This window comes from Cetorhinus maximus, chromosome 34, assembly GCF_964194155.1.
Source record: "Cetorhinus maximus chromosome 34, sCetMax3.hap1.1, whole genome shotgun sequence".
Classification (NCBI taxonomy): Eukaryota; Metazoa; Chordata; class Chondrichthyes; order Lamniformes; family Cetorhinidae; genus Cetorhinus; species Cetorhinus maximus.
This window is the reverse complement of record NC_135912.1, coordinates 3,773,745-3,785,855: the sequence shown is the minus strand read 5'-3', so window position 1 is coordinate 3,785,855 and position 12,111 is coordinate 3,773,745. Positions and strand designations below refer to the sequence as shown.

The window sequence follows — 12,111 nt, the reverse complement described above, 5'->3', positions numbered from 1 at the left end:
GCCTGTAATGCCTAACGCACACCTTCCAAACCGCCACCCCCCTCTCATCCCCTTCACGTGGTTGGAATTATTTAAACTCGCCCATTACTTCATCCCCTCTGGATTAAATCTTTATCTGGCTCAGTCTCTACCTTTCTGTCTTTTTCGCTGTTTCGTTCTCTGTCCCTCTTTCGATTTCTACCTCTCCCTCTATCTCCCTGTTTCCCTCTTTCACTCTCTACATCTCGCTGGCAGTCTGTATCTCTCTATTTCCCTCTGTCCCTAACTCTGGCTTTGTCTTCCTGTCTCTACCGTCCTCTCTATCTTCCTTTCCGTCTCTTTCTTTCTCTCTGCTTATTTTGTCTCTTTCTCTCTCTCTTTATTTCTCTGTCTCTCCACTACCTCCTCTATCTCTGCTCTCCCATTCTGTCCATTTCTCTTTTGATCTCCACCTATCTGCCCTCTCTGTGTCTATCTCAATCTGGAGAGAGATCAGAGTGACAGAGACAACATGGGAGACACACAGAATGGGGGAGGGAGACAGATGGACAGTGAGAGACAGAGGGACATTCTGTCACTCTGCTCTCTCTCTCTCTCTCTCTCACTGTCTGTATATCTGTGTGTGTGTGTGTGTGTGTGCCTGTCTCTCTCTCCATGCTTCTCTCTCTATCTTTCACCCTCTCTCTCTCTGTCTGTATGTCTGTCTGTGTCTGTGTATACGCATGTGTCTCTCCCCCTGTCTCTCTGTTTCTCTCCCTGTCTCTCTCACTCTCTCTACATATATATTTGTTTCTCTGTGTCTGTATGCATCTTTCTCTCTCTCTCTGTCTCCCCCCTGTCTTTACGTCTCTGTCCCTGTCTCTGCCTGTCTGTATGCCTCTCTCTCTGTCTCTCTCTTTCTGTCCCTCTCTCGCTCCCTCCTGTCTCTTTCCATCCCTTTCTCTCTCTGTTTTTCTCCCTCTCTGTGCCTCTCCCTCTATATATTTATATATTTGTTTCTTTGGCTGTATGTATCCCTCTCTCTGTCTCTCCCCTCTGTCTGTACATTTCTTTCTCTGTCTCTCTCTCTCCTCCCTATCTATATGCCTCGCTCCTCTCTCTGTCTCTTTCCCTGTCTCTCTTTCTTTCTCTCCCCTCTGTCTGTACATTTCTTTCTTTGTCTCCCTCTCTCTCCCCTGTCTGTATGCCTCGCTCCTCTCTCTGTGTGTGTCTCTCTCTCTCGTGTCCATCTCTCACTCTCTCCCTGTCTCTCCTTCTCTCTCAGCGTCCCTCTCTGGCTCTCCCTCTCTGTCTCTTTCTGTGTCCCTGTCTTGCTCTCTCTCTCCCTCTCTGTGTCCCTGTCTTGCTCTCTCTCTCACTCCCCATCTCACTCTCCCTCTCTCTCTCTCTTTCTGTGTCCCTGTCTCGCTCTCTCTCTCTCCCTCTCTCTCTCTCTCTCTGTGTCCCTGCCTTGCTCTCTCTCCCTCTCTCTCTCTCTCTGTGTCCCTGTCTTGCTCTCTCTCTCACTCCCTCTCTCTCTCTCTTTCTGTGACCCTGTCTCGCTCTCTCTCTCTCCATCTCTCTCTCTGTGTCCCTGTCTTGCTCTCTCTCTCTCCCTCTCTCTCTCTCTGTGTACCTGTCTTGCTCTCTCTCTCGCTCTCCCTCTCTCTCTCTCTTTCTGTGTCCCTGTCTTGCTCTCTCTCTCACTCCCTCTCTCGCTCTCTCTCTCTCTCTCTTTCTGTGTCCCTGTCTCGCTCTCTCTCTCACTCCCTCTCTCTCTCTCTCTGTGTGTCTCTCCCCCTCTCACTGGTAGCTCCGGCCTGCAGTAACCCTGGAGCCTTGGCCTGTTGCACAACACCCGCTTGACACGAGAGACTTCAACTTTCACTGAAATGATAAACAAACGGTGGGGGTGGGGGGGTGGGAGGAGGGGGGCTGGTGGCAAGAGAGAGAGAAGCAGCGAAAGAGAGAACGGGATGACGCGACTATATGACCTTCTGGGGCTGAGTGGGAGTCAGTGACAGTGTGAGGGACGGCCTGAGAGAGAGGAAGAGAGAGGAGTCCAGCACAGGACAGATCGGTATCGGAGCTGTGCGTAAGAGGAGCTGATAACGCGGAGCAAGAATACATATAAAAGGTGTAACTTCTGAACACTTTGGTTGCAGCTTAAGCCCTTGGAAAGCCCAGAGAGCGGCAGGCTTTGAAATCCGACTGAGAGCGGGGGAGAGGAGGAGGGGAAAGAAATAATTATAAAGTCAACTGGCAATTTATTATTTATTAGTGTCGACAGGAATCCCCCCTCGGACAGAGTCGGGTGTGGGGGTGGAGGGGGGGGTAGAAAAGATTTGCTGCTTTTCAGGAAAATGGGCCTGAGGTTAATCAAATCTCTGGAGGAGGAGAAGGAGGAGGATTTGAGTCAGGGGCTGCGGCACTTTAAAGGGCTGGGGATGCCGACTCCGGCCGCCTTGGACTTCCTCCTGGACCTGCCCCCCGTGCCCAGGGAGGAGCAGGTCCACCACGCTTGGAGCAGCTGGGACCGCTCGCCCAACATGCGGCCCTCGGAGGGCCCGGCGGAGGACCCCGAGCTGACCGCCCGCCGGCTCCGGACGCCGGACAGCACCGACTGCGTGCGGGGCAGGGTGGGCTACCGGCGGGGGCTCCACGTCTGGCGGCTGCGCTGGCCGCCCGGGCAGAGGGGCAGCCACGCCGCGGTGGGGGTGGGCACGGCGGACGCCCGCCTCCAGTCGCCCGGCTACCGGGCCCTGCTGGGGGGCCGGGACGGCGAGTCCTGGGGGTGGGAGCTGGGGAGCAACCGGCTGCACCACGGGGGCCGGGCCGGGCGGCGCTACCCGGCGGTGCCGGGGGACCCGCTGCCCGTGCCCGAGAGCTTCCTGGCCGTGCTGGACTCCGACGAGGGGACTCTGGGCTTCCTGGTGGACGGCGAGTACCTGGGCGTGGCCTTCGAGGGGCTGAAGGGCAAGACGCTGTACCCCATGGCCAGCTGCGTGTGGGGAGGCACCAACATCACCCTCAGCTACCTCAACGGGCTGGACCGTAAGTGACCGACGGCCAAGAGCCTGCGCGGTTGGCGCCGTGACTCTCGCCCCGGCCAAACCGCCCGGAGAGCCTCACCGAGGGGGGCGTCCGGCCGAGCCCGGGGGGGGGAGGGGGGGCGTTTTTTTCTCGCTCGCGCCTGGCGGGTCCGCGCGCCGGAGACGGGTCGAGCGGCGGGTGTTGTGCCAGAGGCCGAGGCTCCAGGACGGAGCTACCAGTGAGAGGGAGGGACACACAGAGAGAGAGAGAGAGAGAGAGAGAGAGGGAGGGAGGGAGAGAACAAGACAGGGACAAAGAACGAGAGAGAGGGAGAGCGAGAGAGGGACACAGAGAGGGAAGGAGAGACAGAGAGAGAGCGAGATATTGACACGAGAGAGAGAGAGAGAGGGACACAGAGAGAGAAGGAGAGATAGGGAGAGAGCGAGAGATTGACACGAGAGAGAGAGAGGGACACAGAGAGAGAAGGAGAGACAGGGAGAGAGCGAGATATTGACACGAGAGAGAGAGAGAGAGGGACACGGAGAGAGAAGGAGACATAGGGAGAGAGCGAGAGATTGACACGAGAGAGAGAGGCACACAGAGAGAGAGGGAGAGACAGGGAGAGAGCGAGAGATTGACACGAGAGAGAGATAGAGAGAGGCACACAGAGAGAGAAGGAGAGACAGGGAGAGAGCGAGAGATTGACACGAGAGAGAGAGAGTGACACAGAGAGAGGAGAGATAGGGAGAGATTGACACGAGAGAAAGAGAGAGAGAGAGGCACACAGAGAGAGATTGAGACGAGAGAGAGAGAGGGACACAGAGAGAGAGAGAGAGACAGGGAGAGAGCGAGAGATTGACACGAGAGAGAAAGAGAGAGAGGGACACAGAGAGAGAAAGAGAGATAGGGAGAGAGCGAGAGATTGACACGAGAGAGAGAGGGACACAGAGAGAGAAGGAGAGATAGGGAGAGAGGGAGAGATTGACACGAGAGAGAGAGAGGGACACAGAGAGAGGAGAGATAGGGAGAGAGGGAGAGATTGACACGAGAGAGAGAGAGAGAGGGACACAGAGAGAGAAGGAGAGATAGGGAGAGAGCGAGAGATTGACACGAGAGAGAGAGAGAGAGAAGGACACAGAGAGAGAAGGAGAGATAGGGAGAGAGCGAGAGATTGACACTAGAGAGAGAGATAGGGACACATAGAAAGAAGGAGAGATAGGGAGAGAGCGAGAGATTGACACGAGAGAAAGAGAGAGAGAGAGGGACACAGAGAGAGAGGGAGAGAGCGAGAGATTGACACGAGAGAGGGGGAGAGAGAGGCACACAGAGAGAGAAGGAGAGATAGGGAGAGAGCGAGAGATTGACACGAGAGAAAGAGAGAGAGGGACACAGAGAGAGGAGAGACAGGGAGAGAGCGAGAGATTGACACGAGAGAAAGAGAGAGAGAGAGGGACACAGAGAGAGAAGGAGAGATAGGGAGAGAGGGAGAGATTGACACGAGAGAGAGAGAGAGAGAGGGACACAGAGAGAGAAGGAGAGACAGGGAGAGAATGAGAGATTGACACGAGAGAAAGAGAGAGAGAGAGGGACACAGAGAGAGGAGAGACAGGGAGAGAGCGAGCGATTGACACGAGAGAGAGAGAGAGAGAGGGACACAGAGAGAGAAGGAGAGATAGGGAGAGAGCGAGAGATTGACACGAGAGAAAGAGAGAGAGAGGGACACAGAAAGAGAAGGAGAGAGAGGGAGAGATTGACACGAGAGAGAGAGAGGGACACAGAGAGAGAAGGAGAGACAGGGACAGAGCGAGCGATTGACACGAGAGAGAGAGGCACAAAAAGAGAGAAGGAGAGATAGGGAGAGAGCGAGAGATTGACATGAGAGAGAGAGAGGGACACAGAAAGAGAAGGAGAGATAGGGAGAGAGCGAGAGATTGACACGAGAGAGAGAGAGAGGGACACAGAGAGAGAAGGAGAGATAGGGAGAGAGCGAGAGATTGACACGAGAGAGAGAGAGGGACACAGAGAGAGAAGGAGAGACAGGGAGAGAGCGAGAGATTGACACGAGAGAGAGAGAGGGACACAGAGAGAGAAGGAGAGACAGGGAGAGAGCGAGAGATTGACACGAGAGAAAGAGAGAGGGACAGAGAGAGAGAAGGAGAGATAGGGAGAGAGCGAGAGATTGACACGAGAGAGAGAGAGGGACACTGAGAGAGAAGGAGAGACAGGGAGAGAACGAGAGATTGACACGAGAGAGAGAGAGAGAGAGAGAGAGAGGGACACAGAGAGAGAAGGAGAGATAGGGAGAGAGCGAGCGATTGACATGAGAGAGAGGGAGAGAGGGACACAGAGAGAGAAGGAGAGATAGGGAGAGAGCGAGCGATTGACACGAGAGAAAGAGAGAGAGGGACACAGAGAGAGAAGGAGAGATAGGGAGAGCGCGAGAGATTGACATGAGAGAGGGGGAGAGGCACACAGAGAGAGAGGAGTGAGGCATACAGATGGGGGAGAGACAGAGAGAGAGAATTGAAAGGCCTATGAAGGCCATTAACCAGGTTGATGAGGTTGAAATGTAAACTGCCTGCCCGGCTTTACGGTTTGTCTGCAGACGAAAAGACCAAGCGGCCTTTACATTTCTCAAGAGAACCTCATCCAAGAGCAGGGAGGAGGTTTCCCAAAGCGAATACCAAATTAAATTTCACTTTATACACTAATGATCTAGATGAAGGAACTGAGGGCATCCTGGCTAAGTTAGCAGATGATACAAAGAGAGGTGGAGGGACAGGTAGTATTGAGGAGGCGGGGAGGCTGCAGAAGGATTTGGACAGGTTAGGAGAATGGGCAAAGAAGTGGCAGATGGAATACAACGTGGGGAAGTGTGAGGTCATGCACTTTGGTAGGAAGAATAGAGGCATAGACTATTTTCTAAATGGGGAGAGAATTCAGAAATCTGGAGTGCAAAGGGACTTGGGAGTCCTAGTCCAGGATTCTCTTAAGGTTAACTTGCAGGTTGATGCGGTAGTTAGGAAGGCAAATGCAATGTTGGCATTTATTTCGAGAGGACTAGAATATAAAAGCAGGGATGTGCTGCTGAGGCTTTATAAGGCTCTGGTCAGACCACATTAAGTATATTGTGAGCAATTTTGGGCCCTGTACCTCAGGAAGGATGTTCTGGCCCTGGGGAGGGTCCAGAGGAGGTTCAGGAGAACGATCCCAGGAATGAAAGGCTTAACATATGAGGAACGTTTGAGGACTCTGGGTCTATACTGGATGGAGTTTAGAAGGATGAGGGGGGATCTGATTGAAACTTACAGAATACTGAAAGGCCTGGATAGAGTGGACGTGGGGAAGATGTTTCCATTAGTAGGAGAGACTAGGACCCGAGGGCACAGCCTCAGAGTAAAAGGAAGACCTTTTAGAACAGAGATGAGGAGAAACTTCTTTAGCCAGAGAGTGGTGAATCTATGGAATTCATTGCCACAGAAGGCTGTGGAGGCCAGGTCATTGAGTGTATTTAAGACCGAGATAGATAGGTTCTTGATTGGTAAGGGGATCAAAGGTTACGGGGAGAAGGCGGGAGAATGGGGCTTGAGAAACTTATCAGCCATGATTGAATGGCGGAGCAGACTCGATGGGCCGAATGGCCTAATTTCTGCTCCTATGTCTTATGGTCTTATGGTCTAAATAAAACCTTCATTTCAAATACAAAAACAATGCCCCATCCCGTGTGACAACAGTCACACACGAGGGAACATTTTTCGTTCAATTTTTATTGGCTTTATTTATTTTGTTTAAATAGCGCTTCAGCCTCCCCGAGGTGGCTCCGTGCCTCAGGGAGATTGAAGCGCTCTTTCGCGCGAACTGCGCACTGGACCCGACTCCTCACCCATCTCCTCCCTCCCCCATCCACCCCCCCAACCGCCCGCACAGGTAAGCGCTCAGCGCTGCCGCTCGCGATCCACGCAGGGCAGGGCCTGAACTGAACCCGGACCCGCCCGACCAGTGTAAAATTCTGTGCCAAGACACGTCGGAAATATTAGGCGCCCAGTCGCTGGGTCAAAGAGACGAGCCTCAAAGGAGGAGAGAGAGAGAGTCGGAGAGGGTGGGGTGGGGAGATCCGAGGGTTTAGGCCTTAGGCCTACAGCGGTGGAGCGATGGGAAGCCTGGCTGCCCCTGGAGGCCAGGATTGGAGGAGCGGAGAGGTTTCGGAGGGTTGCAGGTGGGGGTGGGGGCGTGGGGGTGGGGGAAGTTACACAGAGGGCTGGGCTGGGGGCGGTGTGGGGGAGGCGGGGCAGTGAGGCCACGGAGGGATTTGAAAGCAAGGATGAGGGTTTGAGAACCCAGGCCTCGCTTGACCGGGAGTCAAGGACGGTCAGTGAGCAGGATTGGGGTGCGGGGTGGTCGGGTGGTGTGGGGGAAGAAAACGAGGCTCCTGCGAGTTAAGACACGGTGGGTGGGGGCGGTGCAGGCGAGAGTTGAGTGGCCTCGGGTTTAGGGAGGGCAGAACATGGGAGAGCAGCCAGGGGCCTGAGCTGGATGAGCGGCGCCGAGCAGTAACGGACGAGGCACGGACGGGGATAAGCCTGCTCACCCGATAGGGGATGGTGGACAGGGCAGCCCTGATAATTCAGCAACAGCGGCAGAGTCGAGAGAGAGAGAGAGAGATGGTGGCGAGGCAGAGCTGGGCATGGTTGACATACACGTGAAAACCAGCACTGCCCTGAATCGGCCAGAGGTGGGGGGTTAAGTTTCTATTTGGGACAGAATTGCTAATTCTGGCTGCAAGCTGGAATCATGAAACAGTTCCAGCACCGAAGGGGGCCATTGAGCCCATCATGTCCCTGCTAGCTCTCTGCAGGAGCAACTCAGCAAGGCCCAATCCCCCTGCCCTTTCCCTGCGATTCCTCTTCCTCCCAAGTGCTCGTCCGATTGCCTTTGGAGAGCCGCGATTAGGAATTACTGTCAGTCAGCCAGTATTAAAATAGCTTTTAAAAGAAAAATAAGATAAGCGATTTCTCGTTATTGCTGCAAGGAGAGGCTGAGGCTTTTCGTCTGGCACCCATCAGGACAAACACAAGAATTCCAAATTTCAAAACCATCACAACAGTTTACACCAGAGGAGAAAAGGATGCCGATTGGTTGGCAAGTTGTTCTGATTTTTATTTCTATTAATTCATGGGAAGTGGGCGTCGCTGGCTGGGCCCAGCATTTATTGCCCATCCCTAATTGCCCCGTGGTGGCGGTGAGCTGCTGCCTTCTTGAGCCGCTGCAGTCCCATGTGGTGTAGGTACACCCACTGTGCTGTTAGGGAGGGAGTTCCGGGATCTTGACCCAGCGACAGCGAAGGAACGGCCGATATATTTCCAAGTCAGGATGGAGAGTGGCTTGGAGGGGAACTTCCAGGCAGTGGTGTCCCCATACATCGGCTGTCCTTGTCCTTCTAGATGGCGATTGTGGGTTTGGAAGGTGATAAGGAGCCTCGGTGAATTCCTGCAGTGCATCTTGTAGATGGTACACACACTGCTGCTACTGTGCGTCGGTGGTGAAGGGAGTGAATGTTTGTGGACGGGGTGTCAATCAAGCGGGGCTGCTTTGTCCTGGGCGGTGTCGAGCTTCTTGAGTGTTGTGGGAGCTGCACTCATCCAGGCAAGTGGGGAGTATTCCATCACACCCCTGACTTGTGCCTTGTAGATTGTGGACAGGCTTTGGGGGGGTCAGGAAGTGAGTTACTTGCTGCAGAATTCCTAGCCTCTGGCCTGCTCTTGTCGCCACAGTATTTATATGGCTGGCCCATAGCTGGATCATGGAGAAAGCAATAGGGGAACTATAGGCTCCCAGAGCCCCCAGTTAGTTAAGAAAAGGTGCAAGGCTTTTTTTTTCAGAGTATGAGTCCCTGTGCATGAATGTATGTCACTTCTAGCAAGTATAAATGAGCCATGTTACGCACTCCACTGATTATCTTCAATTGGTTGTTAGTGTAGTTATTAGCGCACTCAGGGATTGTTCAGCAAGTGCTGCCCAATCGCAGAATCACGTCTAACAGTGGACATTTTGTTTTTGGGTTTTGCAAGCGTGCGGATTGTGTATGGCCTGTTCTTTGCCTATTACGAAGAGCCAAAGGGCCATGTTGTTTGATCCTGAGTGCGCTAATAACTACACTAACAACCAATTTCAGATAATCAGCCGAGCTTTCAACGTGGCTCACTTATGCTTGCTAGAAGTGACATATATTCATACACAGGGACGCGCTCTCTGCAAACAAAAAGGAATATGTTCAAGCAGGATTGTTGTATGAGGAGAGATTGGGCCGACTAGACCCGTATCCACTGGAGTTTAGAAGCATGAAAGGGGATCCCACTGAAATATATAAAATTCTGACAGGGCAGGATGCTGGGATGATGCTTCCTCTGGCTGTGGGTGTGTGGTGGGGGGTCTAGAAGAAGGGGTCACAGTCTCCGGATACAGGATAGGCCATTTAGGGCTGAGATGAGGAGAAACTTCTCCACTCAGAGGGTGGTGAACCTGTGGAATTCTCTACCACAGGAGGGGTTTGGAGGCCAAGTCACTGAATATATTTAAGACGGAAATAGATAGATTTCTAGACTCTAAAGGTGTCAAGGGGCATGGGGAGAGAGCGGGAGTTTGGCGTTGAGATAGAGGATCAGCCATGATCATATTGAATGTCGGAGCAGGCTCGAAGGGCCGAATGGCCTACTCCTGCTCCTATTTTTCTACGTTTCCACGTTTAATCCTCGTGCCTTTTTTGAATTACCCGAGGCTTGGGGGGAATCCCATGTGATGCCCTGATGCCGTCTCCGAGGTAGCGCCTCCTCCGATCAGAACAGCAGGCTAACCAATCCGCAGTCTCTTCTCCTGCAGTGTGAATTGTTGTGAGCATCTGAAATTTGGCCTTTCTTGCGTTTGTCCCGACGGGCGCCAGGCGAAAAGCTCCCTTTGCAGCGAGATTCGAGTTCAATGCTGCCAAGCGACTTGTTTTTCTAGTCCTCCCGGGTTTTGATCGTCAGTTCGCAAAGCTTTCAACAAAAAAAAGGGGTCGGTCTCAGGATGGACCTCTCGGCGTCCTTGTGCACTGCCTAATCCTGTCAGGGTCGCCGACGGACGCTGACAGTGAGCGGGAACCAGCTCATTCATCCTGGGCGCAACTTGCACGCAAAATTCCTCAGCCCTTTCAACCCTAGGGGGAACTCTTTCGAGTTATCAACAGTCACAGGTTGCAACTCTTTCGAGTACAATCACAGTTCTTGGTTTCCGGGAGTGGGACATGAACCCACAACCCTCTGATTCAAAGGCGAGGAGTGCTATGAACTGAGCCAAGGGGAAGGCGAACGAGGGGCTTACTGGAGCCTGAGGTGATGCTGCCAGGAAAGGTTTACAGGAACGTTGCCGGGGTTGGAAAAAGAGGAGCTACGAGGAGGGATTGGGTCGGTTGGGGTTATTTTCCCTGGAACAAAGAAGGCTGAGAGGTGACTCGATTGAGGTGTACAAGATTATAGATAGAGTGGACAGGGTAAAATTGTTTCCCTTGGTGGAGAACTCCAGAACCAGGGGACATAGATTCAAGATAAGCGGCAGAAGGTGTAGGGAGGGTACATGAGGAGGAACTTTTTTTACGCAGAGGGTGTCTGGAATTCGCTGCCCAACTTGGTGGTAGAGGCAGAAACTCTAAACTCTTTTTAAAAAGTACCTGGATCTGCACCTGTAAAGTGCTGTAGGCTGCAGGGCTATGGGCCGGGTGCAGGGAGGTGGGGTTAGAAAGGGGCAGCTGGGAATTGAGAAGAAGCTGCTGACGCTGGGTGTGAGACAGCGATGGAAATATGGCAGAAGGTGAGAGAAATAGAGGGAGGGTGAGAGACAGATGGGGAGAGATACGGATGGGCGCGGCCGCTTACTGGTTGAGTTACTGAATGAGCCGACATGGACCAGTAGTGAGGGCAGACTTCAGTATGAATCATCTGGAGAGAAGAGGCTGATGTTTATCAGAGCGACCGCAAGGATTGTCATAACTAAACTTTCTCAGAACTGCCTGACCGAGACATGGCTCCTGTTCACGCCCGAGGCCTTCTACAGTCGGAGGCCTGGATCAGTCGACGTTGGCAGGGGTTATCAGTTTACGGTTGGCGCCCATGCCTTCAGGGTCAGGGAAGGAGCATGGAACAGGGCAGCGCCTGAGGAACAGCCCCCAACCCGGGAGTCAGCGCCCTCAGGGGGGAGTTAGAGAGCAGCAAAAGGGGGAAGGTTTTTTAGGCTTCACCCCTCGGTCGATCAGCTGCCAGGCTGCCCCTGCTATTCGCCCTGCAGGCGCTCGGCTAGCAGTGTTAGTACACCAGGCCTCTATTTTAAGATGGGGCAGAATCGATGCCCGGGTTACTGTGAGGGGGTGGGTGGTAGAATGGGGGAGGGGGAAACGGAAATTCGGGGGTCCGGACTTTGCCCACCTGACCAGTGGGCTCACACGGGGGAAAATCAAGCCCCGCGTAGGTGTCGATGCACGTTCCGTCGGGAGGCCCACTGCAGTCAGGCTGCCTGCCGCGATGCCCACTGCAGTTGAATAGCCTGCCGGCGCCGAGGCTGGTGGCTGCTGGGGGAAGTGGGGGTGTTGGGGTGGGGTGGGGAGGGAGCGGAGGGGGCGATGGGAAAAGGGGGAGGGGAGGGAGAGAGCGCGGGGATCGAATGCTGCAGAGGATCGCTTGCTGAGGGCCGGTCTCTTGTCTTCCCCAGGGCAGCCGCTGGCTCTCGCCGATCTCTGTCGACGGTGCATCCGCCGAGCTCTCGGAAGGGATCGGATCTCGGAGGTCGAGGCGTTACCGCTGCCCAAGGCGATCAAGAAATATCTGCAACACTCCTGAGGATGGGAGAGAGAGAGCGAGAGAGAGAGAGAGAGAGAGAGACTGTCCAACTCTACACACCAGCTTCACTTCTAGCTCATTATTTATTGATCTATTGTGAAATAAACATTTTTGACAAATTCTCATTCTCTCTCCTGCTCGGGGGCCCAGGAAAATGATCATAGCCATTCCCAGCACCACACGATTAACGGACACCTTGCCCTGTTCCAGGCTCTTACTAGCTCCATTATCTTAGCTGAATTCACAATCTCTCACT

At 53.7% G+C, this 12,111-nt stretch overlaps 2 protein-coding genes across 4 annotated transcripts in view; one reads left to right on the top strand and one right to left on the bottom strand.

Moving 5' to 3' along the window:
- The first annotated feature begins 1,914 nt into the window (after positions 1 to 1,914).
- Positions 1,915 to 12,111, top strand: part of LOC144671843 (SPRY domain-containing SOCS box protein 4-like) — a 10,684-nt gene continuing 487 nt past the window's right edge. Inside the window, exons 1-2 of one of the 3 annotated variants that reach the window (XR_013574027.1) lie at positions 1,915 to 2,049; positions 11,728 to 11,847. Coding sequence is in view for 1 of the 3 variants with exons in the window: in XM_078533893.1 (XP_078390019.1) it covers positions 2,322 to 3,012; positions 11,728 to 11,855 (819 nt within the window). In the remaining 2 variants the exon portion in view is untranslated. Of the gene's footprint in view, positions 2,054 to 2,321; positions 3,013 to 11,727 lie in introns of those variants that run through there. The other 2 variants (XR_013574028.1, XM_078533893.1) reach the window with 2 other exon arrangements.
- Positions 3,393 to 5,443, bottom strand: LOC144671692 (uncharacterized). Its single transcript, XM_078533709.1, has 2 exons — positions 5,337 to 5,443; positions 3,393 to 5,195 (listed from the first exon to the last, which is right to left on the bottom strand). Exons 1-2 carry the CDS (start codon positions 5,441 to 5,443, stop codon positions 4,169 to 4,171), a joined length of 1,134 nt encoding a protein of 377 aa, XP_078389835.1. The 3' UTR covers positions 3,393 to 4,168.